Here is a 27,077-nt window from a genome sequence, read left to right on the forward strand (position 1 = left end):
GGGGCGGGTTGTGGGGCGGGGGTGGGGGGGAATTTTTTCCCCCCGTTTAGAAATGGGGCGGGGGGCGGGGGAGTATACCCCCGCCCCGCCCCCCGCAAAAAAAAAAAAAAATATATATATATATATATATATATATATAAATATATATATAATTATATATAATATGTAAGTTAATTAGTTATAAACTTATGATAATCATATTATTAGTTAGATGTATTATATAATGTATATTAGTTTATGTAATATAATTGATATTATCAATTATATGAATAATTCTACATGTCTACTAATAGAATTTATTAATTAGTTATACTAAATTTACTAATACATTTATACTAAATTTCTAATTACACTTAATAGAATAACACTTTTTTCTCAAAAAAAAGCACAAACACAATAATGAATTAGTGATTGCATTTGTACTAAAAGTGAAAACTTGACTATTTTAGTTATATTTATTTCATCATATTGGATTGTATTCAAATAACTTATGTTTGATTGTTTTTATGAGTTTCAATTGTAAAATTACAATGAATAATAATTTGGTGATGTGTTGATATTTTAGTACTTGATTATTTATTAAAATTTAATTATAATAAAATTATATAATAAAATTTTATTAACCCCGCGGGGGCACCCACGGGAGAAGCGGGGCGGGGGCGGGGGGAGCAGGAGGCGGGGGACGGGGGGAACTAATAGGCAACGGGGCGCGGGACGGGGGAGGGGTCCCCCGCCCCGTTGCCATCCCTAGCTAGACAATGCTCGACTCAGGATCAACTGGAGTGGATCCCAATCTTTTTCCTACACATTAATGGAATGGAAGAAAAGCCCGATTTGAATTAGACTCGGGCCTTGTTCTTAGTCAGATTTTTGGAGCAAGTGATCCATCAATCACTCTTCATTATCTCCCATGTATAAAAGTGCCTTCACCCCATCTTCGTCATCTAATAAGTGTGTCAAACTCATGATTTGTTTATATTAGAGCAACTGGAATAAGAACACCTGTGGGGTTAAGTTCCCACATCGCTTGGGGGGGTTTGGGGGGTTTAGTAGTTAAGTGCTGCGGAGCACTTCAAAAGTTGCCGGCTTTTGAAGTGTCTTCGCAGAGTCCATTTATCGAAACACTCATACAAAAAACTGTGAGTTATGAAAGGGAAAAACCTGTCTCGGGGAGTCTGGGGGGTCTTTATCTCTTAGCAGCGGGGCACCCTGTGGGGTTAAGTTCCCACATCGCTTGGGGGGGTTTGGGGGGTTTAGTAGTTAAGTGCTGCGGAGCACTTCAAAAGTTGCCGGCTTTTGAAGTGTCTTCGCAGAGTCCATTTATCGAAACACTCATACAAAAAACTGTGAGTTATGAAAGGGAATACATTACGAGTTGTCCTGTGTTAGATCAAGCTCAAGCTGGCAATTTAAATTTATTCACAGTTGTGCCATCATTTCACAAGTGAAGTTAAAATAAACGCCTTTGAATGGAGACGCTAATATGCTGGTCTGCTTGCTGCGTAGAGATTAATTTGCTTTGCGTATTGTATTACCCGCACTATCTACCTCGCCAGCACGGACTGTTTTGGATGCCTTGCTATTTGCTTCAAATGGGGCATTTCTTAAAGAAAGAAAAATAAAAAGAACCTCTGACAAAATTTTGGCAATCAAATAATTTTATGTACATTATTATCGTTAGGAAAAAAAAATAATTTTATGTACATGAAATAGGCTATTTAATTCGGAAAAATTCGTACTTTTGTTCTATGTGTTAGTTTAAATGTCTCCTCGTTGGTTGCAATTGAATTGAGTGAAAAGAGTCAATTTGTTAATGAACAAAAGGTTTGTATTATTGTTCGATGACTTTGGCACTCCACAAGTTTCATCCACTCCGTCTACAGTATTCATTACATTAGAATGACCAAAATACCAATACCCAAAGAGTTTAAACATCGAAAACTCCCAAAAGCATAGCAGACAAACTCCTTGGCTATTTGTTAAGAAAAATCATATATAATCTTGAGTTAAAAAGTGCAAAAACTTAGAAAATAATATTAAATAATTTTAAAAATCATTGAAATAACAGGAGAGGCCCTAGATTTTTTTTTTTTTCTTTTTCAAATTTCTTAGTACGTTGAGAAAAGATTGAGAAATTAAATGAAAAATCAAACACATAGACAACCAATTGGGAAGATAAAAACTATTAGTACTTTTTTTCTTTTTGCTAGAACATGATGTGTAAGTGAAAGTTTTTGTGATTGAAATATTAAGAGGGTGTTTTTGTTCTTTCCAAATCTCCCCACAAATTTTTTTTTTTTTTAAAAAAAGAATTAGTTACTTTTACTCTTGACCACCAAAATCATCGGCATGATTTATTGGTTTTCTTATTATGTGTCCTAAGTTCAATTGATAAGCACACTAAAAAAAAAGGTAGATCATCATAAAATTTTGGATTGAGTGAAAATTTTAGCTTTTTTCTATAGGGAAGAGCTAAACCCACGCCTCTTCATACTGAATGCACACTTTATACATTTATTAGACACTTATGCCCTTAGATTTTAAGTTTATTTGGTGCTTTTTGTAGTTTCAAGACACATATATTTATATAATGAAAAAGAGAAAAAACAAACAAATGGTTATATTGTAAAAGCAAATATTGTCAAACATTTTACAAGGGCTTCAGAATATTTGTTAATTTTAAAATTAATTTAGTAATCCAAAATTTTCCATTACTAATAAGTTTGTAAATAGAAATGTTCACGTAATTCAATTCTATAAAATTAAAATCAAGCAAGTTCCAAGGTGAAATATGCAACTATATTGACTTCATATTGGTATTATACACCATTTGGTTACATGCAAATAGTTTTTTTTTTAAAAAAGACTAGTAGGTCATGAGACGAAAAAAAACATAAATTTTTGGAACAAGAGAATCAAGAAGAGGAATTTCTATATAAGACTTAAATAAATATTTGAATGTGAAATTTTTCCCGTTAAAAAGATGTTAATATTCCCTCTCTTCGTTATATGCAAAGATAATTAAAAACTATAAAAGGTGTTGATTTAATGTATAAAAACTAACGGCATAGTAGGGGTGGGCGTGGGTCGGATACTCGCCTCATCCACCATTTTTGTTGATTTGACCCGCACTTTGCGAGTCAATCATTTTTTGACTCTTACTCGTCCCGCATATCAGCAGATACTCAGTTATAAGGCACCCGCTAAGATAGAATCGAGTCAACTAGTACCCCCTCGCCCCACTTATCATTTAATTTTTTTTTAAAAAAATTATACTAATTTAATTTTGTATTTTACATATTCATCTAAAATTTAATAAAGATTTTTTTTTCAAAAAAAGTTTCTCACCAAGAAACAAGCATGCAAAGAGAATACAAGATAAAGGAAAAAAATTAAAAGAATTCAAAATCAATAAAAGTTTGAAATAAGTAACACATTTTTTTAAATGTATGTTCCATATTAACTAAATTCTTTTCTACAAAGCATAAGATCATGATCTCTACAAATGAATCTTATAAATAAACTATAGTCTCTCATATTTGTAATGCAATTTGTTCAATGAAATTACTTATTTATCTCTAAAAAAATATTATTTTATAATATGTGTATAAAAATATATAAATAAATATATGCGGGGGCGGATCGCGTACCCGTGAGTTTTAATTATATGACCCTAACTTATCCTGCATTTTAGTGGGTATCTAACACTCTTTTGATCCGATCAAATAATACATATCGAGTATCCTAATTTTCGAATCAGATCGGATATGACGGATTTTTGGGTTAGCGGATAATTTTGCCCATTCCTAGGCATAAGTATCTAAGAAGTGTATAGGGTGTGAATTTAGTATGTAGAAATACAGTTTTAACCCCTCCCTTTTTATATATAATGCAAAAATTTTGAGTAAAAAGTTTTCACTATGTGGAAAAAGTAGATTACAAGATGGGAAGGTCACAAGTTGAACAATAAATAAATAAACACTTGTAGGTATAAAAGCCTTCTAGTAAAAAGCTAAGAGGAAAAATACCTACTTACTTCTAGGTAATATTAAATTCTCCACCATGGGTTTTACTTGAGTGAGAGGGATACGGGAGAGTTATTATGGATTCCCTAGTATTTTCCCCTTGTTTGGTACGCAGGAATGACTTGAAAAGAAAAGTCCGTTCTATTTCAGTATTTGATATGGTTGGAAAACCCTTTTTTCTTGAAATGTACATTCTAATTTGTTTCGTGGAATCTTATTCTAGAAAAAACTCTTTTCTCCTTTATCTTAAAATGCCTCAAAAATAGAATGCCAAATTTATCATTATAAATCTTTATACTACATCAAGATATCTTAGGTTATTTGTAAATTCAATTAATGTTTGAATGTAATTTTTTCATAATAAATAATTTTACTTGTAATTAAAATAATTTTTCCTTTTATAATAAAAAACAAATATTTTAAGATACTTTTTTTTTGATTTTTTAATAGTTGTGCAAGAATTTTTAATCTGATATCAAAATTGAAATTTGACTTCATGTAAATTCACATTATATTGCTCAAAAATCCAAATTCAACTTGAAAATCTATGTATTAGAATGAGTCAAGTATTACAATAGAAGAATTTTGTTATCAATCCTCATTTATTTTTAAAATAAAAAAATTTAAATTTCACGTAAATAGACAAATACTATTATAGAACAAATAAAAAAATAGTAAATTATATTATGTCCTATAAACCAAACCATTACAACTTATCCCTCCTTACATTTTGCGTTTTCTGAGAAATGGAATTTAATTTGCTACAGCACCCTTTATAATTATATGAATTACAATTTTCTACCCACAAAAAGACGGACACCCTCACACACACACACACAATACATATATATATATATATATATATATAAAATATTATATGTACATACCATGTTGTTTGGGATATAGTATACACGCACTATTTTTACTACCACACAAGATTGAAATTGAAGGAGTGGGTAAACATTTGGAATTGGAGGCTGATTTTTGTGAAGACTTGGAGGCTGATTTTTGGCGAGGTTGCGTAATAGCTCATCTTCTGCTCTCTTCAATCAGCGAGACAAAAGTGTATGCTTTTGTGTGGTGGTGTTGTTGATGCAGCTGGGTCGGTGATGTTTGATCCATCATCATCGTCGTCGTCTTCCTCCTCTTGTTTGTGCCTGTGTCTCTGTGTCGGCGATGGCTGAGCGAAAACAGCAATTCCTCCAAGACTTATACAATGCCACCCAAACTCTTTCCCACCCCAAGGCACGTGAGATTTTTATTTCATTTCTTTTTTTCTGCCTACTCCTCCTCCACCCTTCGCTTCAATTAGGGTTTTAATTTTAGCAACTACCCCCTCGAAAAACTTATACCCACCCCTCTCCCCCCAACCCCCCCCCCCACCCCCGGCTCCCAAAAAAAAAAAAAGAAACTAATTCACAGAATAAATCCATGCCTCGTTTTATTTTTATTTTTTTATAATTCATGTTTTCCCTGACGATATGTTTCAATTCTAGTACTAATTTTTAATCGCCTTCAACTTTTCTCCTGATCGTAATATTTGTTAATCGATCACAATTTTTACCTTTTTGTTTGGGGTATATGAGCCTAAAAAGTTTCAATTTTGATTGCTTGCTCTCACTAATTAATGACTCTTCTGCACTTATCTGGATTATTTTTTTTAATTAATTATGGTTCTTGTGGATTTACCAGTGAATCATCCTCTGTAATTGTAAACTCATCTTCTTTCTGAGTTTCCTTCTCTCTCCACCTTCTCACCTGCACGCCTTCTTCATGCATATGTTTGTGATTGGGCTTTTGCATTTTGTCAATCTATTCGTGGAAGAAATTATTGACCAAAGAGATACACAGTAGACATCTAATAGGAGTGTTTTTCTTCCTCAAAATTTCTGATTTTCGATGCTAAGATTGCTTTAGTTTAAAGGCCCTTTACTGCTTTTGAAGCTTTAAACTGGGCCAGCCATTGACATTTGATCGTATTGTTGTAATAGATCACACCAATTTTGAGAGGAAACTGTCGGATGCGAGGGCCTGTAGATGATTCTGACCATGCCAATATGGTGAGATAACAGGGTAATTACGTGCTATTCATTATACTCCTGGCTCTGAATTCGTAATTCATATATGACAATAATTTTTTTTTTGGGCTGAGGATCCTACAGATCTCATTCATGGATTCTCATATACGCTAGCCAGAGTATTTTGTTTTTTGCTACAGTAATGATAATTTGTCAAATTCAGTATGCCTCTGCCTGAGTTTTTCTTTTGAAACTGTCACAACGTATTCCGAAACTCTTCCTATTTACATTACTTAGTGCTTTAAGCTGCAAAAGGGAAATTCATTGTGTTTTATTTGCGTTTGCATGTTTGGGTTGTCAGTGTTATTACATGGCTTTGGAGTGGGGAAGTTGGGGTGTGAGCAGAGCATGTCGTGGAAGTGAAGGGAATTATTCATAAAGATTTAATTTATATAATTGTAAATTTCAAAAGTGCCTTTAACTTACAGACTACTGTAATGAGATCTCTGTTACATATGGAGCTTTCATAATCGAGGACTGAAGCCTTCGATTATGATTTAGATTTCGGAGATAGCAAATAGCTCATCTTTTCTAGGAGTATCCTTTACCCCTTCAGTTGATCTGAGGGTATGGTGTTGATGCACAAATTGCTATTTTTAAGGACAATACAGGATACTAGTTCACTTCAGGCTAAATATCTTTCTTAACGGGTCCGCCTTCTCCGCTTGTGACTTGAACAGCTATCCTTTCCTTTAAAAAGGAACTAGCTGCCAAGGAGACTCATTTATGACGCTGGAACTGCCTGCAGAAAACTGGCTTATCACATTCGACTCCGGTGTACACCCGCATTGATGCAGTAGAGAAAGAAATTTAGGTCACCAAAAACTTTTGGTGCTTGACCAAGATTGTTTTGCATACTATGGAAAATACCATCGAAAGAATAGGAGGAAAATAGTTGGGACGACAGTGCAGTACTTGTTTTTATCTTCCTTGAAAGGAACGTTTTTAAAAAAGAGATGCAAACAGTAATGTGACTTTGAAAAAGAGAGAGAGAACATGAAAGGAGCATTTTTAAAGAAGAGATACAAACAGTGATGTAACTTTGAAAAAAGAGAATAAGTGTAACGTGATTGCACATAATCCAGAAAGTCTGGTGCAGTTGCAAAAGCATGCAGACATCATCACAACAGATTTTTGATATAGAAACCTTCTATAATTGGTTTCCAGTGTGTGTGTGTCTTTCTGTTCATCATGGTTACATCTGGTTTACAAGCTTTCATCATAATGATTTTCTTGTTTAATTTTGGTTTCATGGTGCAAGCTATCTACCTTCCTGGAAATCTTTTTAAACTTTTTTTCCTTGGTGATGCCTGCTTTTTTTTTTCCACTCTCAAACTTGTTCTTTGAAATGATGTATTTTTCCATGCTTATTTATTTGTTTATTTTGGTTGCTTCTTGTAGGTCCATTCCCAGGTTGACGAAAAATATAGTAGTTATCCTAAGAATCTAAATTCTGATCATATAGCAGAAAGTGGAACTTGTAACGTGTGCTTTGCGCCTTGCTCAGCTTGCTTGCATATTACCCAGCACGAGATGGGATCAAAAGTCGATGAATGCTCTGGAGAGGCTTCTGCTGAAAATGCTTTAAGTTTCTCTGTAAATGATGCTTTTCCAAATGAAAATTTTGTGGAATGCGAAATTGTGCGGAAGAGTGATGGTTCTAAAAATGTATATTGTGAAGCTACAATGAATTCTGACGTGTCTGCAACATCTGAAACTACTACTGTATTTCCCAAGGTTGAGGATTCAAAAGGTCAAGAAGACCATGATCATGTTCAATCATGTATTACTGCAGCTGAAGATACTAAGTTGTCCAATTCCAATGATAGAAATGAAGATGGTATGGATTTTCCTGGTTATCCTGTTTCTGCTAATAGTCTAAGTGCTTAAGAGAACGTAATCACTATTTTTCATCAAACTTCTTCTCTTTTTCTGGATTTGATTTGTGTTCTCAATGAGAGACAGTAACTCCAGCTGGCAAACATAAAATACTGAACTATTGTTGAAGAATTTGCCTCTCTGTATGCTCACAAGCTGATTAATCTTCACGAAACTTAGGTTTGGTGGAGACTCCATCAAAGACTGCAGGAGGTGTCACTCATTTGATGAAAGCACGGGGGAATTGTTCACATCCTACCATGGACAAGTCTCGCTTGCATGAACCAAGTCCTGATGGTTTGAAAGACAATTTGTTAGCATGCCCCGGTGGCCATTTGACTTCGTTATCCACAAAGGCTGTATCTTGTGGTCCTACTGATAGCATTTCAGCTGTAAATACTGTGGATTTTGTAGAAAAGAAAGAAAACATTGACAAAATTGACAGAGTTATGAGATCGAGATCTGTGCATGATGCTGTTGAAAATTCTTTTGAATCACATCCAATGGATGAGAGTGATGACTCTGATATGGTGGAGCATGATGTAAGGACAGCTATTCTTTATGTTCTCTTGTAGGTGCAGGGCATTTCTATTATCTAAACCAGGTCCCTTTCTGATTTGCTTGTTGGAAAACTCTTGCTTCTAGTCGTAGTTGTTATTGTTTACCTGCGATGCTTCTCATAGAAAATCTGTTGCTTGTATATCAATGAGCAATGACATTGCTTCTATTGCTTTTGAAGTCATTAGGTTGAAATTTCAGTTTTGGAACTTTTGATGTGCTGAAATCAAAAGATTTTCCGCAGTCCATGAAAGACTTCCATTTAGGTGTAGCTTCTGTAGCTTATGCCATCAGATTGACATATTGCCTATACCCATGTATATCCCGATAGTGCAATTCCTTGCTACCAAGAACATAGAGTTGCAGAGAGAGAGAGAGAGGAAAACTTCATCAGCTGTTTAAAAGTAATCTTTACTGTAAAAAAAGAACTGTTTAAACTGTATCATTGACTCTCTTTCTTTCATCAACTATTTAAAACTTTATCACTGGGCTTTATCCAATCTTTGCCTAAACTATATCATGGATTTTGATTTTGTATTAATTTTGCTGATAACTATGCTAGCCAGTTTGCAAATGTTGCTGGTACTGTAGTATGAAATAAGGACGCATTTGTAAGTTATTCAATCTATCATTTGGTCCTCCCCTTTGGTGGCAACATCAGAAACTATACAGTTGATAGTCTGGACATCAAACAAATAACTCTAATTACGTGTTGGTGATAGAATTGTCTAGAATATGTTCTCACTTTGCACATATTTGGATTTGTGTTGAGTTGTATTAAATGCTTTGGCAAGTGGGTTGAAGGTGCATGTTATTATATCCAATTTGGATGCTTGGAAATATATGGATTGGTATGACTTTGCTTCCATGAAGTTTTACGGTTGTGTCAGCTTGGATGCTCATTGTGGAATGTAATAGCTACACTTGAGCATAAACTACGTGGTAGGGCAACATGTTAATCCTAAACGGATGTTTTAATGGTACTAATTAAGATAATTGTACAGTTGAAGTAGTCCTGTCAATTACCACTTTGGTGAATGTAGAAAGCAAAGTTTTGTTTCTTGAATTGTCAGAAATAGGAATTGAGCGTACAAAGTGCCACAACCCTAATGTAATGGTTGGTTGGAAGAAAAGTGACAGAGAGAGAGAGTTATTTACTTTTGTTTTTGTGCTTTGCATTAGTGGGAAAGTTGCATAGCTCTCCTACATCTTCTTACAGATTTGTGTCCTGCAAAATTGCATGAGAAGTTGTTAAAACCCAAAAGTACCATTGCTACTACATAGGTAACTAGTTTGAGTTTTATATGGAAGGAAAGCAATATTTATATTAGTTTACCTAACTCTTGTCTGCTTCACTTTCACAGAAAGTTCTTTCAATGTTCAAACAAAGCCTAATAGTACAAGGCTAAATAGTCCAAAAACTCTTTGTCATACTGTCAACATTTTCTTTTATTTTTCTTGCTTGGGCATTTGTTATTTTCTCAAAGTAGCATGAAAATTTTTAATTATTCTTGTATATGTCCTATTTCATCACTACTTTTGTACCATGGTATGAAGTTTCTTGTCGCTGATTTCCATACTCACTATAAGTTGGTTATTTTGTTTAATTAGAGTGATTAGGGTTTTGACTAATGTTAATTGAATTTATACCTTTCCTGCTGGGACCAGGTAAAAGTTTGTGATATCTGTGGCGATGCTGGTAGGGAGGATTTGCTTGCAATATGCTGTAGATGTAGTGATGGAGCTGAGCACACGTAAGACTGACAATGACATTATCTAACCCTTCAAAAATTTCTCCACATTTTTGTCCCTGTGATGATACTTATTCATTAGCTCTTGTTTCAGCTATTGCATGAAAGAAATGGTGGATAAAGTTCCTGAAGGTGATTGGCTCTGTGAAGAATGCAGGTTGGAGGCGGAAATGAAGAATCCGAGGCAAGAAAAAGTTTGTAGTGTTGATGCAAGTGAAAAAATTAATTCTTCTGGACAGGCAAATCCTGAAAATGCAAGCTTCGCTATGAAGTCTGAAACAAAAGGTTCAGATGTCGTGGGAAACAAAATTGCTAATGATCCGCCAAGTGTGAAAATTTTGGGCAAAAGACAATCTGATGATGCTGAAGTTTTCTGCGCAGTAAAGAAGCGTGTCCTTGAATCAGATATTGGTTCAGCAAAGGTATCAACTTCTAGTGGAGCAGCAGCAATTTCTTGTGATAGTTCGTTTAAGCTTTTGGATAGGGGGAAAGCAAAGCCCACCCAGCATTCTTCTAGTGTTACTGTCTCAGCTCATGATACAGCAACCTCTCCATCGGGTTCAAGATTGCACACTTCTCAGGGTAATAATCAATCCTGGAATAACAGGTTTTGGTCTTTATAGTCTTCTACATTTCTTGCAGGTTCTTTAAACTCTTTGCTGTGAAGCTTACGGTGACGATATCTTTCTTCTTGCTGTAAAATAAACAATGGTACTGAACTGGTGACAATCCTGCAGGTCTTTTTATAAAGTCCAACTCATTCAATTCTTTGACGATGAAGCCAAAAATTAAACTTGTGGATGATTTTGTTCCTCAGAAGCAGCGATCAGTTAAAAGTTCTGTCTCTCTTGAAAAAAAGGAAGGAGCTGCCAGATCAATAAGCAAATCTTCGTCATTTAGATTAACAAACTCAGGCCGTCCCAACATTGGGGAATCAAAAGTAAAAATGATATCTCCCAAATTTTCTCGTATTCAGGAAACTAAAGGGTCAAAACATACCAAAGACAGGAACTTATTTGAAAAGAAGAATTCCTTCACATCTCAAAAAGTGTCAGGCAGTCTGCCTATGGCTAATCCTGGTGCTCTTGCAGTAAAAAATGATCAAAAGCTTGTATCGTCTGCTGAACCTACTTCACTTTCTTCTGCAAGAAACTTCCATGACACAAAGGCTATACAATCTGAGAGTAGGTCAATGATACTGTCAAAATCCTCAAGTTTTGCTGTTCGTACAGGTTCAGAACCGCCTGTTTCTCTAGGTATGGTCTGAATCTTGTTTATGGATGATTTCCTTCTGTTTATTTCTGCCTTTAATTGGCTGTCCTGTGGCAGGTGAACTGAAAAGGCAGGCATCAACTAATTCATTTGGAGTTTCATCTTTAAATGGAAATAGCGGTCATGATATGAAGCCTAATCAAGGTAGCCCAGAGGAGTACTCATCTAATTCTCTTTCTGGGGAGAGACAACCTTGTAATCTCAATGAAGGTCTACCAGATAGTTTATGTCGGGCCTCTCGGCCAAGGGAATCGATAAATTTTGGTGAGAGAACTAAAGATGGTAGCTGGACTCAGTCAAGGCAGAATAGTATGATTTCTGGAAGAACCCTGTCTTGCCGAAAGTGTAAAGAAATTGGTCATTTATCACAGTCTTGCACTGCTGATCATCCTGGATCGCCTGCTTCTGATACAACTGCAGCAAAAAATCCAAGAGAGATGGTAGAATGTAAGGATAAGCTTAAGGCTGCAATTGAAGCTGCTGTACTCAGAAAGCCTGGGATATACAGAAAGCACAGGGTTTCTGACCATTCCGATGATTCATCTCTCCTAAAGATGAATTCCGAAATAGCTACTCAGGATCAGGTATTGGATTCAAGTAATCAGGGAAATTTGTGCAGTTCAGGAGAGATGCAAGAGGGGTATATCATATTGGGGAACTCGACAACCGACTCGTCTAAACAGGAAACTGTTGACGATATTGTGCAGCAGTTTCCCAATCTTTCAGTTGAAGCTTCTACTTCCAGAACTGCAGGTGTGTTTCCTATTGTCCCACTGGAGAGATCGTCTTTGGTAAGAGATGTTCCAAATGGGGTCTCACCGGCAACATCTACTCTGTTGAAAACATTGGCCATTCCAGATCATGAGTACATATGGCAGTATGCTTTTAACCTTTACCCATTAGTTTTAATTTCTGAAAATAGGCATTAACATAGGAGTTCTTTTGATCTGATTGTGGGTTTTCTCCTTGTAATGATTTTTCATGGGCAGAGGAGTATTTGAGGTTAACAGAATTGGAGAACCACTGAATGTTTTTGATGGAATACAAGCTCATTTGTCAACTTGTGCATCACCCAGAGTTCTTGAAGCTGTGAACAAATTTGCCAATAAAGTCCTCCTAAATGAAGTACCTCGGTTGACTATGTGGCCAGTACAGTTTCAGGACAATGGTGTCAAAGAAGATAATGTAGCACTTTTCTTTTTTGCTAAAGATCTTGCGAGGTTGCATTTTGAACTTATCAATTCTACTGATTAGCTCAAATAATCGTACATGTTCTTTGATCTGATTTATTTTGTCTCCCAGCTATGAGAAGAGCTACAAAGTATTGTTGGACAATATGATGAAAAATGATCTTGCGCTTAAAGGAAGTTTTGATGGTTTTGAACTCATGATATTCCCGTCAAATCAGCTTCCCGAGAAATCCCAGCGTAAGGATTAGTTTAGTATTTTCCTTATGGCTAGCTATTGTTCGTTCATAATGTATCAAATATCTATATGTTGAAAATAACTAGCATCAAGAGTTGTTACTGATGTAATGACTGAATGATTGTAGTTTGGTTAGTCCGTTCTTGTTTATGTGTCAATGTGAGGGATCACTTATTCGTCTAATAATCCCTTCTGTTCAAAATGTGTAAATCTTTGTAGGAAATTTCATCTATTATGTATTTGAGCCAATGCCATCTTTGTAAGCTTTGATCCTGATTTTCTTTGCTACAAGTGTTTTATTATCAGCAGCAGAAAGGAAAGCTTATTTCCTTCACACTTTTCTGTCATGTGCTTTATGACATCTGATGGATGTGGTCTACATCTCTTAGAACATGAACTCAAAGAAGGATATCATCATTCCACTTCTATTTTGCCCCTATAACAGTCTGCTTTGAAAGTTTCCACCCACTGTTCTCGCTTTTTCTAAGCATTTTTTTTTTTTTGGGGGTGGGGGGGGAGGTTGTGTGGGGGTGGTTTTGGGGGAATGGGGGATTTTTTTTTTAATAGTATTCTTCTCTTTCTTATTTATCCATGTAACAATTTACTTGGAAGCTGTCCCAAAAAAATATGATTGCATTGTCTACTGCTTGTAGGTTGGAATGCACTGTTCTTTCTGTGGGGGGTGTTCAGAGGTAAGAGGACTGATTGCTCTCATAAGCCAACTTTTGTTTCTCAAGGTATCCTCACTTCTATCATGTTCTTGCCCCTGAACTCATGCTCACTTTGGCCTATAAGAAAATGGTTTATTTGCAGGTAGCAGCAAGTCATTAGCATCTGAGGAGGCAGTTATGGAACTGCCTTGTTTATCATCATCTCAAGCATTGAAACAAGGTTCTGATGGCAAAGTGTCTTCGGAAGTCACAAACAATGATCCTGTACTTAGTGCGGAGCGGAAGGATAATAAATTGGATTCCAATTTCTTTTCTGTTGTACAAAGTAGCAATGCAAAATCATGTGGAGAAGCAGCACAAACCAGCACATTGTCCGACGAAATGAAACATACCAGTACCTCCCTGGTATTATCAATTTGTTTTAGATAACCATATTCTTTTTCGAGCAAAACATTTGTTCTTTTTCTTCTTGATATGATGATTGTTTCTTTTTTTCCTTGTTCTTCCTCTCATAACATGCTTGTGCATCTGTGTGCACTCACAATCATAGGGCCTGAGTATGCAAGGATGTGGTATTCTTAGCTAGAGCTTATGTTGGAAATTTTCTGTTTCCATCTTAGCCACATCACTTCAGTATATTAACTGTGCGGATATCCAAAGCAACCGAATTATATATTCAAAAGGAGAATATTGTGAAAGGAATGGGCCCCTCAGACTTAATCTATACTATTTCTGCAGAGGAGGCAACAGCTTGATTTAATGCAAACTGGCTGGACTTGCTGGAAAATTTTTTTTTTTTTGAGGATAATTCTAAAGATTTATCTCCAAATGTTATGTTTTGTTTCTCACCTTTTCTAGATGCCCTGCCATAACATTAAGTCACCTGATGTGGCAGGGGTAAGGTTTTCTTAGGTGGAGGTCTGGTTTGACTTAACAGAGAGATTAAACTTTGAACTGAAAAAATTACTACATTGATCATGTATTGTATATCAGTCGGTACTTCTTCTTTTGGTGAAAGTGTTAGTCTTGATTGGGGGATACATTCATTGTTGTTTCAGCACAGCATATCTTCGGACACTCTCTTTCCCTTATTTTTACTTTTTATTTCTGCTTTTTTTTTGTTTCCCTGATCCTTTTTCTGTTGTTAATTTTTCATTTTTCTTGAATTAATTTGTTGGCCTCATTGAAGTTTGTTTACTTTTGATGTTTCACTGTAATTTTGGGGAGAACTAGAGAGGAGGATGGATAGTTTGACAAATTTTATTGGAAAATAAATGTGACAAAGACAAGTCTGCTGCTTGTTAGTTACTATTGTCAAGACATTGGATAAGATGACTTGCATTCCGCACTGGGTCTTGTCTAAGTAATATGTTAGTAGGTTTTGTAAGACTAGCATTTTCCTTGTTTGTTCTGGTAATGTTTAATGTCCAACATTTATTGTTTTGTTCCTTGTATAATGTTCAATGTTGCCCTTCAGGAAGAGGGTGTTGAGTCTGACCAGATGATAGAGCAAGAACTCCAAACGTCCGCTGAATCTACTCAAAGAGTTAGTGGTTTCTGTAGAAGTCAGGAGACTCCTTTGGACCAGAATTCTCATCTTAATCAACTGCATGCTTCGCATTATTTTGGTGAATCTCTCGCTTGTGCAGGTGGGATAGGTTCAGTGGAAAATATAGGCACCGGGGACATATCGGAGAATATGGGCAGTACTCGACATCAACCTCGCCCGGAAGATGGTTCGCTCAACAAGGTTTCCTCCTCTGGTATTCAAAATGAAATTGTGAAGGACAACTATGGGAATTGTCTACTTGTGGATTCTGGGCAGAGGATGCCACAGGCTGCTTATGCGAGCAGAAGTCAGGTGCAATCAGGGGTTGCTGTTGACAATATTTCCATTGAAGAAGTAAGAACAAGCAAAAAACAGAAGACTCATGTAGAGAGTAGTTCTTCGAGTGAAGGCTTAGTTGCACAGATTCGTGGTGGGCATTCTGGCTTGCCTGTTCAAGCTACTGGGAGTGACGAAGCTTTTGATGGATGTGATCTACAGAAAATCAAAGGGAACGCTGAGAGATACTTCTTCCCTGTTGATCCTGAACCAGGGAAGGATGTTGGGTTGGTTGGGAAGTTGATGCAATGGAAGATGAGTCGTTCAGAGGAGGATCGGCTTCAAGACAGAGCTCCAAATCTTGAACTTGCTTTGGGGGCTGAGAGTAAGCCTATGACACAGGGTACTCCAATGTTCTTGGTTGGGAAAGGAGGCAAAAAGATCAATCAGGACCATTGTTCGAGTGTGGCAGCTGCCAAAGGAGATGAGGAGGATATATCGGCCTCACTCTCCCTTTCTCTGTCATTTCCGTTCCCAGACAAGGAACAAAACATGAAGTCCTTGTCAAATAGCGAACAGCTCATGCCTGAAAGGCGACGCGTTAATACTTCGCTGCTGCTCTATGGGGGCTTAAGGGAGAAATAGAGAGTAGATGCTCCGCGTGCCATGCCCGTTAATCTGCTGCAGGGAGATGTCGGTGGGTGTATCGAGCCATGGGTTCTGCTGTAGAATCGCATCGCATCTGTTGATAAGACGTGCAATATGGAGCTATAGTTTTGTTAGTACTTTCCTTTTCCTTCTATAATATTATAGTTAGATGTTGCAAGAGTATAACCCAGCCGGAGCCCAGCTCTTTGTATATAAGGACGACGAAAAACAGGAGCGGTAGGATTTCCAACAAACATGTGGTGTTGAATGCGCCGCGCCCTCCAGAACAAAATAAATAAAATGATAATACCAAATTATACAGAGGGAATGAAGAAAGAGATACTTGGAACAGTAGTTTTACTTTGCTGTAGGTCTCCCTTTCAGAGGGGGTGTCGTGCCCTAATTTTGGGACATTCCTCGTCTTCTCTCTTCTTGCTAATGCTGCTTTTCTTTTTTACTAGGAGGCATAAACCGTGCTACGCACGGTGGAAAAAAGGATGGAGATGCCCAATTTAATAAAATAATTTGTACTAATTCAAAATGGATAATTAATGAAATTTGTTTTTCTTGATGGAATTAGTTACAAATAAACCAAAAAAAATATTAAACCAAAATTAGAGTAAACTTTCATTTAAGTATGTAATCATATAAAAAATAGTAAGTGTCATTCTCATTAAAGAATCAAAATATTATAAGACTCCGTCTAAGTTGTCATCTGCCCTTGCTATTTCAAGGTTAGGTTGCATTATAATTTAATTACGAGTTCAATTAATTTCCTAATAATGTAGCTACTTAAAACTTATAAGCATCATTAGGGGTTATATTTTACTATCTTTCCATGCTCTCAGGTCATTCTCAAAATTAGAAAAAAAAAAAAAGGAAAAGTGAAGGAGGAGAGTTAATAGAGCGGTAAGCAGGAAAATGCAAAATAGTAAGGGCCAAAGTGAGTAAGAAAATAAATGAATTTGACTTTATATTATTGATAGAAACAAAATACTTCATCCCATTTGACCTTAAACAAAGGTATAACAACCGCATAATCAATGTTTCAATTCATATCAACCTACAATAAGTTTCCTCACTTATTAACTTACAAATTGCATACAACAAATCTTAAACCTGAATAACATCCACCATACTCATGGTTAACTAAGTACTATGGCTGATATCAAAGCCCGTACATAAATAAGATAATACATTTGTGAAACACTATGGCTGGGGCCTTGCTTAAAAGAAGTAATAACAACCAGGAATTGCCGAGAATCCAGCCAAGCAAACTTATTGAAATGTTTGACAGCAATCTAAGAGCCGTCATCTTCAAGCTGCCCTTTGTAGACAAACATCGGGAGCTTTATCTCCTTGTTCTGATACAATGTATTCAACTGAGAATCCTGTAGTCGCCACCTTCAGCTAATGTAAACTGCATTCTTTAAATGATGGCAGTTTCATAGTCTCATTTTCTCCACATTGCTCTAAAACCCCAGAAGAAAAAAATCAGAAAAGGGAAACAAATATTACATTTTTATACATTTAACAGAGTTTTAAGAATTACCAAAATCAAAGGAACAAGCGATGTTGGATTTGAGGTTAGAAGGCCACCAGCAAAAGCCTAATTTAGAGCAGCGAGCTCCCATTGGAATGAAGACGAATAATACTGAAAAACGAATCTGGCAATCAGGTCAAGAAAACAGACATAAAGAAATATCACAAATGGATAGAACTAAATCATAGGGACATAAAATATAACACAAAAATTTTCACCGAGCAAGTCAATTCAAGAGCCATTGCAGCAAAAAACTTGTAAAAAAAATGTGCAAAGAAGTCACATACGATCAAAACACAAGGACAAAGCACGAGAAGCAAAGGACAAGGGTAAATCCAAAAAAAAAAAAAGGCAAAAAATATCATGCTTCTGCAGAAATCTTGCAGAGGCTATTTCAGAACTTCAAGGAACAAGCAAGGAAAGAGCAGAAAATCATTACCTGTTCCATTCCGCCAGATTGTGTGCTCATATGTCTTTCACATTCACAAGTAAGTTGAGCAAGTTCTTTCTGTTGAGTAAAAGTAAGGTAAATAAATTACACGGACAATCCGTTCCACAATCAAAATAGGCAAACTACAGCTAAATGGTCATTCATAGCCACATAACCTTTGAAATCCTTATTGAATTGTATGTGCATAAATTACAAGTAAATCATGACGAATTCATGCTTGAAATCATGAATCATCACCACAGAAAGTAAAAAAAATAATGAAGAAAAAACCTGAGAATAAAAACGTATTTGAAGGAAAGCATGGGGAAAATATATTTCAGAGAAAATACTAATTCGGCAATTTCTAAGGTAGAGATGATGCCGGAAAGAGGCATGTCACATCAGGAAAGGCACATTTGACACGGCCACAGATGCAGCTTCTCCAACCCAGTAAGTCGTAACAATCGTAAACCTGATTCCAGTTACTCTAATAAAATCAGGAGCACGTATAACATAGCACAACAATTCCTTTCCATCAAGAGCATCAGCAACCCGGAGGTTTAGGCTAACACCCTGCAACACTGACAAAGTATAGTCCAAATGTGTAACAGAATTGAAAAGTTGATAATGCAACAGTAAGCATCCAAATTCGGTTTTAAAAAAAATTTTATGCTGGCAACAGATAAGGCAATTAGGTGCGGTGGCTTAACTACAAAAGGCAATTAATATATAATTTTTAGAGTCAAAACAAAAAAATAATACATAACCTCGCACCGATCCGAAGAAGCAAAGCTCTAACTGAAGCAGTACGTATAAATAGCAACATAGCAACTCTAGGCTAAAAAGCACAGAGCAAAACAGCAACACAGCACAAAACAGCTTCAATATCTCGAGGCAGACGCCATAGGGTTTTTTTAAGAACCACAGAAGCAAAGTAAGCATAAAGAGATGCTTAACGCATAATAAGTTCAAAAAGTTACAACTTACTATGCAATAAAGGAAGGCAATATTTACCTCAGCTCTATATCTCAAGCCCTCCACAGCATTCTTAGTGAGCAATGGAAATGGAGCTATAAAATTGGAGTCCACGTTATCACTTTCACCGATGAAGGATTTAATATCTTCAAACATGTCATTCTCCTCAGGGGACACCTACTCAAGATCAAGTAAGAGGGAGATAAGAAACATATAAGAAAATGATCACAATAATTTTAAATGCATTACCATAATCACTTTAATCATATTAGGGGAGACATTATTCATGTGCTAACATATATTAGGAATTCTGATATAAAAAAGAACAGCAAAACATAGGGGCAAAACCTATAGCACAATCTAATATTTGATATAAAAAACAAAAGGCGTATTTCAATATGCAATAAACACAAAGAAAAAACTGAAAACCAAAACCATGATTGCGAAGGATGACAGAACTTCTACAACATGGATATATATGAGCCAATGATTTACAGAAGATTCTAGTCAATATTCAAGCAATCCTATTGTTCATCAGTTCTGCTTGCAAAAAAATGAAGATCAACCAAATTCAATCTGGAAGTCAGGGTATAAATTCAGTTACAAAAGTAATTGCAATTTAGTCTTTAGAAAATTACCAGAGAGACAGATGCACCAGTGTTATACGCTCTTCCAGTACGGCCAATTCGATGTATATATCCCGCAGCACTTTGAGGCATCTCAAAATTTATGACCTGCAAGAAAGAAAAGAATCAATACAAGTCGATTATCAAACTGACAACCTCATCAGCCACAGACACGTAGATGATATGCAAAGCAATTCCTGTATAGAAGAAAGCTCAAGGATAAGATAAACAACATACATGGAAAAGCTCAAAATTTTCACTCAATATAGTAACATACTAATTACTAATCGTGCAACCATCCACTTTGATTGTAATAAGAAGATTAAGTAGATATATGCTGTTTGAGTATCTCCAAATATATAATAACCTATGCATAATGATACCTGCGCTTATCGAAAAAATCACACAACAAAGTAAAGATATTGTAACAAAGAATAAGATACTGCAAGATGACGGCTAGAATGTGGTGCAAAAAATTTTTAAAAAAAATCAAGTGTCAAGAAAAAATGTATTTTAGAAAAGCAGCCGACCGTGTGAACATTACAACACCAAACTCTGCATCAAAGGCTAAGCCCCAAAACAGCACAAATGCAGCCTAAGCGTTACAGACGTGCAAGAGTCCAGAGCATCAAACAGCAGATGCGAACAAGGGAGATAGAGACACAGAAAAGCCTTTAAAAGATAATAAGAGTCCCATTTTTTTGGACGCCGAAGCCATAGAGTTTTCCAATAACACAGGCGAAACAGCAGATTAATTGACAACGTTCTAGATTAGAATCAAGGCCAATTTTAATTTGATATGAAGTGGGAATACCTGCTCCTAGGATCTTCTACCTTTTTTATTTTGAACTATATTTCTCTTTTAAATAATGATAAAACTTGGGTAATCATTTGCAACCCAAAAAAAAAATGGCGTGATTTATTAGCTCAATGGATCTACCGACTCTACAAGCAATCATATGAAAATCTTCTCTTCCATTAAGTTCGTAAATAACAAAATTACCTCGGTTTCGACCCACAAACTCCTAACCTCTTGTAATTAATCACATTGCTAACCATAGCCATTTTTCTTTCAAACAAAATTCATCAGAATTCTGAAGTCATTTTAACACCGTTTTTTTGAAGTTAAGAATTATCTCAACCCAAATAAACAAAAAGAAAAAACTTTGGACCATTTTTTTATATTCTTTTTCATTAAGGTCACGTATTAGTAATAGAATTGTAATAATGTGAGCATAATAAAGGAACAAAATCAAAATTATAAGTCAAGAGCAGCTGAAAACAGTAAATTCAGTTCCAAAAATAATAATAGTATACATTCCATATGACCAAATTAAAATTAAAATGACAAACTTTAGCTGCAGAAAAGAACTATATAAACTAAAATCAAGTAAAAGTAATCAATCCCCATAAAATTTTTACCAAAAAAAATAAAGGAAATACAGGCTGGACTATAAAGACAACAGAATTTCATCACTTATCAGGAAGTTTCATCACCCCATCAAGAACGTCGCCTATGGTTGGCACAGAACCTGCTGCACTAACCCAACATCAATTCATTCCAGTATCATGTTTCTGTGGCTTAGGCCAGCATTGGATTTTATTAGCCGAATCTCCACTGGGAAAATTAAAAATCCAATCTCCAATGGCCACATTTTAAACCATATTTGATCTTAAATTAATCAGGAAAATAGTAGTATTGGTTGAACATGCAAACAACCTCGGCTACTCCATGGAACACTTGCTATTATCCCATCCCTAAACGTTTCTACCTTCAAAATCTCCATTTTTCGAGCAATGCTTATTCCCTCTATTCCCCAGAAACGTTATTCACCAGGCCCCCTCTGACACTTACAGCAACAAACAGTTGCAGCAAAGAACAGGAAAGGAGAAAAAGCCCAAAAAACACCCAGTACCCATGTCAGAAAAAAACCTCATTTTCACAAGGTTTTTACTCTCCCATTGAAACTCAGAGAACCCAGAAAAGAGAATATCTAGAAACAGCATATAGTGATTTAGAGATCCACTCGGGTATTTTTACAAACATGTGGTGGGTAGATTTGAAAGCTGCATTAGGGCAGAGAATTAACATGGAGGGTATTGCTTCTTCTGTTGGGATTGTGGCAAAAGATAAGCATTTGGAGAAGAAGAAGAAGAAAACTTAGAGCTATAAGTAGTAATTGTTGGAGAAGTAAAACGGTTCAAGTGGGTCGGGTTGGTTAAAAGAATCGGACATTTTCTTGGGTAGCGAGGGTGAGTTTGTCGGAAGCGTCGGAAAGGGAGGCATCGAGGGACTGAAGGTCGGCAATGATGGCGTCCTTCTCGGTGAGCTTGTGACGGAGAACAGACGCCTTTGATTCGAGGAAATTAAAATTAAAATGACCAAATTAAATTAAAATTCCATATGACCAAATTAAAATTAAAATGACAAACTTTAGCTGCAGAAAAGAACTATATAAACTAAAATCAAGTAAAAGTAATCAATCCCCACAAAATTTTTACCAAAAAAAATAAAGGAAATACAGGCTGGACTATAAAGACAACAGAATTTCATCACTTATCAGGAAGTTTCATCACCCCATCAAGAACGTCGCCTATGGTTGGCACAGAACCTGCTGCACTAACCCAACATCAATTCATTCCAGTATCATGTTTCTGTGGCTTAGGCCAGCATTGGATTTTATTAGCCGAATCTCCACTGGGAAAATTAAAAATCCAATCTCCAATGGCCACATTTTAAACCATATTTGATCTTAAATTAATCAGGAAAATAGTAGTATTGGTTGAACATGCAAACAACCTCGGCTACTCCATGGAACACTTGCTATTATCCCATCCCTAAACGTTTCTACCTTCAAAATCTCCATTTTTCGAGCAATGCTTATTCCCTCTATTCCCCAGAAACGTTATTCACCAGGCCCCCTCTGACACTTACAGCAACAAACAGTTGCAGCAAAGAACAGGAAAGGAGAAAAAGCCCAAAAAACACCCAGTACCCATGTCAGAAAAAAACCTCATTTTCACAAGGTTTTTACTCTCCCATTGAAACTCAGAGAACCCAGAAAAGAGAATATCTAGAAACAGCATATAGTGATTTAGAGATCCACTCGGGTATTTTTACAAACATGTGGTGGGTAGATTTGAAAGCTGCATTAGGGCAGAGAATTAACATGGAGGGTATTGCTTCTTCTGTTGGGATTGTGGCAAAAGATAAGCATTTGGAGAAGAAGAAGAAGAAAACTTAGAGCTATAAGTAGTAATTGTTGGAGAAGTAAAACGGTTCAAGTGGGTCGGGTTGGTTAAAAGAATCGGACCTTTTCTTGGGTAGCGAGGGTGAGTTTGTCGGAAGCGTCGGAAAGGGAGGCATCGAGGGACTGAAGGTCGGCAATGATGGCGTCCTTCTCGGTGAGCTTGTGACGGAGAACAGACGCCTTTGATTCGAGGAAAAATAGCAACTCTAGACTAAAAACTGCAGAGAGAGGCACAACGAAGCACGATCCAAACGGCGGAGGAGGAGGTGATCCAAACAGGTGGCAAGATCGAACCTTTCCCGAGAGCAAAATAGGAGCCAGTTGAAAAAGGAAATAAAGGGAAAAAAATACAGGGGAAGCTAACAGAGAAGACGGCACCTCAACGTAAAGTAAGAACAAGGAAACTTACAACGGAGGAGGAGGAGGAAAACCGAACGCCCCGCAGCTGATCTGGACGACTGAGACCCAGTGAACGCGAGGGACAGAGGTTCGATGGTCCTTGCGCGCCTGGAGAAGGGGAACAAAGAACAAAAACATCAGTTCCAGGCTAAAGATTCACGCAGGAAGCTAATGGGAAAAATTGCACCTCACCGGAAAGGAAAAATGAAGAAAAGGAAGAAGAAGAAAACTCACTACGGTGGAAGAGGAGGAGAGCCAAATGCCTGGAACACCGCAACCCAGAGAATGCGAGAGACCGAGGCTCGCTGATACCTGCGTGGTTAGAAGATAACTGGTTAGCTCAACAGGCTCTCGTACCAAGGCTCAGAACAGCCGGATAAGCAGCAGAGCAACATTGCCCAAAAGAAAGAGAGAGAGAAGACAGTGGGGAGAAGAGGCATGTGATACTGCCAGATAGAGAAAGAAGTCTATCGACGCAGCAGACAACGCAGCAGGAGGCACATGGATACCGGCAGAGGAGAAGAAGCGCGCGATGCGCGAAGAAAACAACGCTCTCAATCACATGCGCGCGGCACGTGAGAGGACGACGAAAACCTCCAGGTCACCACAGCCCTTCGCTCTTTATCTACTTATGTTGAAAAAAGAGTTCAGACTGACATGTACAGATTGTTATACCCCGAACCTCAGTTTTTTCTTTTTTTTTTTTCTTTATTGGGTGCACTTTTAGATCTGCTTCTTCGATTTATGTTTTGATCATCGTATGGATCAGTTAATTAGGTTTTTTTTGGCAAAACAAAAAAGAACTTGTTGTACATGTCAAACCGTATCCTCTTTACTAAGTCTACGATTTCTCAAAATCAATTAAAAATATGGAGTTTAAGGCAAAAATCGATATTTTTGTAAAATTAATTTCGCTTTGTGACGAAGTCTGAATTTGTAGTTCAAGGAGTGCAATATTAATTGTATTGGTTCGAAAATTTTCGATACAAATAAATCTTTGTTATTAGTGCATCAATCTATTTAATGTTTCAAAAACTAAATAAAATTGGCTACAACTTTTAGTTTATTATTTGCAACTGTTATCACATCATCTAATGATAGAAAATTGCGTAGTAATTGAAATTATATACAAGACTGCTAAATCTAAATTCTAATATATAAATAATAGTTGCATAATGATGCACAATCAAAGTGTCAAATGAATATTTATCATAGTTAGGCATATAAAAAAAAAATAAGCCTAATGTTCAATAAATAAAATTGATTCGAAAGAAGAAAAAAAAGTAGAACCATAGGCTAATATGTTCTATTTTTAAATTTCAAGCAAAGCATGAAACTCTTTCTTATGTTTATCCTTGAATTTTATATGTAGCTTGCATGACTAAAAAAGTCGAAGCCATAGGCTTTTCCAAACTCTTCCAAAGTCATGCAACTCTTTCTACTGGATCCTTCCGGTGGTAAGAATAAGGGAATCTTTCAAAAATTTCCAAATAAAATTTTAACCCCTCATTGGGCATGGTGGGGTTATTTTTATTAACAAAAAAAATATAAATGTTGCCCGCCCTGTCCATTGGACCGGGGCATGCTTTTTCATTAAAAAAAAAAAAAAACTTGGGCTCGGAAAGGCCAGGCATAAAAGTAGAAATAACCCGTGTCAAGACCACATTTTTTTGCCTTTCATTTTTGAATAATATGTTAGAGAAATCAGGTGTTTTCTTACGACTTTTCTTTACGTACTCTCTCTTTCTCTCGCTCTTTCGAAATATGAATTTGAGCGGAAGATTTAGGATATGCACAGGTCATTTGTGATATAACTGTTTGCTGTGATTTTTGTTTTTGTAATCTTCAAAGAAATTTTTTTTTTTAAAAAAAGGGAAAAATGGTCAATTTCATCCGCGAACATTTTTATTAAAGTTGATTTAGTTCCTAAATTTTAAATTTGATCAATGTAGTCCTTAAACTTGATTTTTGGATCCAATTAAATCGCTCCACCACGGTGCCAACACCAAAAATCAATCGTGCTCCTAATTTATTAGCTGACCAAGGGTATTTTGGAAACTTCAAGTGGGTTTGTGTGAATTGAGATATTTTTTAAAATTTTTAGGGTACTTTTTAAATATTTTAAATTTGCTTTACCCTCCCTCTATCGTAGTCCTTCCTACTAGCCCTCTCTTCCCATCTCCACCACCTCCTCTCCTCTGCCACTTTCCCTGATCTCCACCACCACCTTGCTTCCCACACCAAACCCACCACCCTCTCCACTCCCTTACCACTACCCCGCTGTCCCCCTTCTACTCACCCATCAACCACCATCACCACCACATTCCCCTCTCTTCGTTTCCCAACTCCATCGCCAAACCGACTTCCTATCATGGTTCACCAAATCGGCTGATTTCAAGTTGACTTGTCCGAGTCATAACTGGAATAGGAGGCATTGGTACGATACCAACACTCACATCGACGTTTGACTGGAATCCGAGTTGACTCAGATTGACTCGGCCGATATTAACCAAGTCAACTTAGATCGATAAGAAACCAGCAGAACTCACCGAGTTTAGCTGAGTCAAATCGCAAGTCAGACAACGAAATCACCCACATGATTTTCTTCTTTCTCCTACCAGTCGCCATCCTCATTCCATCACTTCTGCTAGAGCAACCCCATCATAATTAGTTGAGGTTTCTTGAGGGTTATGGTTTTAAGACTCGTAATTTTGTTGGGATTGATCCTAATCTTCAGATTGAGAGTATGAACAAGAAGAATTGGAGCAAATTTTGAAGTATGATGAATCTAGGGTATAGAAACAATATGGATTAGAGGAGTATTAAAGAGAGAGTGGGTTTTGACGAGGAGGATACTAGATGGACGGAAAAAATAGAGTTAGTGAAATCTATTGCCAATGGATGTGCAGGAAGAGATGCGAATGGACCGGAAAAGATGAGAACTATTTTTTCGGAAGGAAATTGGAAAGGAAGACGAGGATATGTTTATGTGGGGATAGTTTTAGGCTTAATTATAAAGTGCTCGCTATAATTATGAATCAATAGCAAATTTCCCTTATATTTACAAAAATCTTTTGCATTTTAATACTATAAAATCAAATAATTAGAGTAGCATCATTTTTTTAAAATACTTACATAGTATCTATGTTAATGTAGGCTTTTATCAAATTTAATTTGATAGTTGTATTGGTAATAGTATTTTTTAATTTTAGTAATTTTTCTAGAATTTTTAAAACCTTTATATGCTATAACTTGCGTATCACTTGATATTTAATTGATATATTTAATTGATATGTCATGACCGATGTAGAACAACAGCGACTGCCACCCGTGATGTTGAACCATGCTCACTCTCCTTCCCCAGTGTATTGTGCTATACTCATCATTAGCAGTAGTAGAATATACAAGCAAATTCTTGAAACTTTTCTTTCATCTGAGTTTAATTCATTGGTAATTAAACATTCACGGGACCTTACTTACTTTTACAATTAATATTCATCCTAGAGATGATTTGACTTCTTATACATGCTTGTGTATGTATTGGATGTAGATCAAGGGTTACAAGTTGCTCTAGTTCATAGGATATGTGGTTGCACACAATAAGGAGATTGTTATATGAGCTTGCCGTGGAATTTGGAAGAAACGCAGAAATTAGCCATCTCCTTCTCTAATGGCGGATCTCCAGCTGCTATCTTGAGAACTTGCATGTTCATAAGGGATAA

At 36.4% G+C, this 27,077-nt stretch overlaps 3 protein-coding genes across 8 annotated transcripts; 2 read left to right on the top strand and 1 right to left on the bottom strand.

The window, feature by feature from the left end:
* Positions 1-4,932: 4,932 nt before the first annotated feature.
* Positions 4,933-16,452, top strand: LOC113729784 (ASI1-immunoprecipitated protein 2). 4 transcript variants are annotated; one of them, XM_027254024.2, is made up of 13 exons: positions 4,933-5,270; positions 6,017-6,098; positions 7,505-7,943; positions 8,162-8,523; positions 10,208-10,293; positions 10,385-10,872; positions 11,028-11,546; positions 11,620-12,439; positions 12,552-12,782; positions 12,865-12,989; positions 13,641-13,724; positions 13,801-14,063; positions 15,136-16,452. In XM_027254024.2, exons 3-13 carry the CDS (start codon positions 7,637-7,639, stop codon positions 16,126-16,128), a joined length of 4,278 nt encoding a protein of 1,425 aa, XP_027109825.2. In that variant the 5' UTR covers positions 4,933-5,270; positions 6,017-6,098; positions 7,505-7,636; the 3' UTR covers positions 16,129-16,452. The 4 variants fall into 4 exon arrangements, with proteins under 4 accessions (XP_027109825.2, XP_071934027.1, XP_027109822.2 ...); XM_072077926.1 differs by having other exon boundaries at positions 13,641-13,679; XM_027254021.2 differs by having other exon boundaries at positions 4,937-5,270; positions 6,017-6,085.
* Positions 16,453-17,157: 705 nt separating this feature from the next.
* Positions 17,158-23,859, bottom strand: LOC113729785 (DEAD-box ATP-dependent RNA helicase 16-like). 3 transcript variants are annotated; one of them, XR_011839997.1, is made up of 8 exons: positions 23,590-23,852; positions 23,366-23,463; positions 23,020-23,250; positions 19,718-19,813; positions 19,119-19,256; positions 18,114-18,182; positions 17,684-17,785; positions 17,158-17,603 (listed from the first exon to the last, which is right to left on the bottom strand). XR_011839997.1 is itself a non-coding variant. In XM_072077927.1 (8 exons), exons 4-8 carry the CDS (start codon positions 19,796-19,798, stop codon positions 17,542-17,544), a joined length of 465 nt encoding a protein of 154 aa, XP_071934028.1. In that variant the 5' UTR covers positions 19,799-19,813; positions 23,020-23,250; positions 23,366-23,463; positions 23,590-23,854; the 3' UTR covers positions 17,158-17,541. The 3 variants fall into 3 exon arrangements, 2 of the variants coding, with proteins under 2 accessions (XP_071934028.1, XP_071934029.1); XM_072077927.1 differs by having other exon boundaries at positions 17,684-17,798; positions 23,590-23,854; XM_072077928.1 differs by lacking the exons at positions 17,158-17,603; positions 17,684-17,785; positions 18,114-18,182 and adding an exon at positions 18,271-18,677 and having other exon boundaries at positions 23,590-23,859.
* Positions 21,415-21,870, top strand: LOC140037155 (phosphatidylglycerophosphate phosphatase 1, chloroplastic/mitochondrial-like). Its single transcript, XM_072081354.1, has one exon. It carries the CDS (start codon positions 21,415-21,417, stop codon positions 21,868-21,870), a length of 456 nt encoding a protein of 151 aa, XP_071937455.1.
* Positions 23,860-27,077: the final 3,218 nt, after the last annotated feature.

The sequence above is a fragment of the Coffea arabica genome, chromosome 2e (genome assembly GCF_036785885.1).
Source record: "Coffea arabica cultivar ET-39 chromosome 2e, Coffea Arabica ET-39 HiFi, whole genome shotgun sequence".
Classification (NCBI taxonomy): domain Eukaryota; kingdom Viridiplantae; phylum Streptophyta; class Magnoliopsida; order Gentianales; family Rubiaceae; genus Coffea; species Coffea arabica.

Coding starts and splice junctions, on each gene's coding strand:
- LOC113729784 (XM_027254021.2), top strand. CDS start 5,202: ATGGCTGAGCGAAAACAGCAATTCCTCCAAGACTTATACAATGCCACC. Junction 12,783..12,864: donor TTTGCTAAAGATCTTGCGAG/GTTGCATTTTGA, acceptor TTTGTCTCCCAG/CTATGAGAAGAGCTACAAAG. Junction 14,064..15,135: donor AACATACCAGTACCTCCCTG/GTATTATCAATT, acceptor GTTGCCCTTCAG/GAAGAGGGTGTTGAGTCTGA.
- LOC113729785 (XM_072077927.1), bottom strand. CDS start 19,798: ATGCCTCAAAGTGCTGCGGGATATATACATCGAATTGGCCGTACTGGA. Junction 18,183..19,118: donor GCTTGAGATATAGAGCTGAG/GTAAATATTGCC, acceptor TTTACTCAACAG/AAAGAACTTGCTCAACTTAC. Junction 17,799..18,113: donor AATCTGGCGGAATGGAACAG/GTAATGATTTTC, acceptor CCTGATTGCCAG/ATTCGTTTTTCAGTATTATT.
- LOC140037155 (XM_072081354.1), top strand. CDS start 21,415: ATGCAAACAACCTCGGCTACTCCATGGAACACTTGCTATTATCCCATC.